General features: G+C 56.8%; 1 protein-coding gene across 1 annotated transcript in view; it reads right to left on the minus strand.

Moving 5' to 3' along the window:
* AUP1 (AUP1 lipid droplet regulating VLDL assembly factor) overlaps nucleotides 1-1,797 on the minus strand; it is a gene marked incomplete at both ends in the record, with an annotated part of 8,501 nt that extends 6,704 nt beyond the window's left edge. Inside the window, 2 exons of the mRNA XM_010177531.1 lie at nucleotides 959-1,109; nucleotides 1,621-1,797. Coding sequence (XP_010175833.1) covers nucleotides 959-1,109; nucleotides 1,621-1,797 — 328 coding nt within the window. The remainder of the gene's footprint in view (nucleotides 1-958; nucleotides 1,110-1,620) is intronic.
* Between the last annotated feature and the right edge of the window lie 51 nt (nucleotides 1,798-1,848).

Raw genomic sequence — 1,848 nt, forward strand, 5'->3', positions numbered from 1 at the left:
GGAGTGCTTCCAAGCCCAGGTTGGCTGAGGCTTTGAGTAACCTGGTCTAGTGGAAGGTGTCCCTGCTGCTGGCAGGGGGGTTGGGACTGGATGAGCTTGAAGGTCCCTCTGAACCCAAACCAGTCTGGGATTCTATGAACAACCGTGTTTCCCCGAGTTCTCACTAGTTCCTGACACACTTGGCAAAGGACACACTACTGATGAGTTACTTTTCTCCAGGTAAGGAGCACAGAATCATTGAGTGTTGTGAGCTGGAAGGGACCCACCAGGATGCTGGAGCCCAACTCCTGTCCCTGCACAGGACAATCCCAACATTCACACCATGTCCCTGAGGGCCTTGGCCAAATGCTGCTGGAATCTTGTCAGGCTTGGTGCCATGAGCACCTCCCTGGGGAGCCTGTTCCAGTGCTCCACCACCCTCTGCCTCAAGAACCTTTTCCTCACAGCCAACTAAATCTACTGCTGACCAACCAACTCACTGCCAAGTACATTCAGAGTCTGTTGATTCAAGAACTCCACACATAAGGAATTTCACAAGAGTACAGGGAAGTTTACTCAACCACCAGCCTAGAACAACAACGTGAGCCCCACTGCCCGGCCACGCAGCTCTCAGCAGCACAGCTGCCTGTGGCACTCGGTGCTGGGAGACAACCCCACAACCAACCCTGCTTCTGGCAGCACCTCTCTGAACGGCCAGAAAAAGTGAGGTGCTGGGATTTGCCCACTTCCTGTCAGTAAAATCAACACCTGCTGTAACACTTCCTCTTCCTCATCAACCCCGTTTCATTTTTGCATGCAGAACCTAAAGTGTGACACCAAACCACAGGGAAAAACTGAGGGCTTGTGCAATCCCGGATTAATAAACAAGAACTGAAGCACCTCAGGGCTACACCTAAATTCTGAAAGAGCTCTCTGTGCCCTTCTCTTGGAGAGAGGTGCTTCCAGACCTGCCACTCACCGTGTTACACGAGGTCAGAAGGTTGATGACGTTGTGATCGAACTGTGTCACGTGGTTGGCGATGTACACCCTCACGCTGGCGTCGCGGAGCCGGGGATCGCTTTGCCGCACAAACAAGCCCAGCACCGAACACATCACACGTACAATAAACCTGGGGGGAGGGGAAAGGGGTTTCCTCAAGTCCTGCAGCCTGAACCATCGCTGGTTCACACGCCCAACAGACAGAACAGAGACTGAGGAATTCACAAAGGACACTGGTGCAAAATGGAAACGACGTGAGAGACGCCTGGGACAGGAACTGTTGTGGGGCTGCAGCTGGGGCTGAGAGCTGCCTGCAGAGCTGCAGCTGCAGCATGAAATACAGGGCAGCAAGCCACACAGAGAGTTTCTTAGTAGCATATCCCGCTGATCCAAGGGTTTCAGATCAGTCCTTGAGCCCTCAGGAGGCAACTGCCAACTTTGGATTTGTCAGGAAAGGCACCTTCATGGGTCCTGGGGACAAAGAGCCCCAAAAGCACAGCCCCCCATAAACCTCGGGACAAGACAAGGACCCCAGAGGGGCGAGAGCAGCCCTCCTGCCCCACAGCCGTGTCCACACACCGTGTCCCCACCCCGGGCACCAGCAGGAGCTCTGCGCCCCGGGGAGGGCCGGGCTCACCCACCGTCGCAGCACGCTGTCGGGCAGGGCGCAGCTGACCAGGAAGACGTGGACGCCGATGAAGAGCCGCAGGATGAGCAGGCAGAGCCCCACGGGGGCGTACAGCAGCAAGGCCAGAAGCAGGAACCCATCGGTCGGAAACCTGTCGGGCCAAAGAGCAGCGCAGACGGTCTGAGGGCGGCTGGGGGACACGCCCGGGTCCCCACCAGGGACCACCCTGCGTCCCCCGCTC

Source organism: Antrostomus carolinensis, unplaced genomic scaffold (assembly GCF_000700745.2).
Source record: "Antrostomus carolinensis isolate BGI_N321 unplaced genomic scaffold, ASM70074v2 scaffold35241, whole genome shotgun sequence".
In the NCBI taxonomy this organism is placed as follows: domain Eukaryota; kingdom Metazoa; phylum Chordata; class Aves; order Caprimulgiformes; family Caprimulgidae; genus Antrostomus; species Antrostomus carolinensis.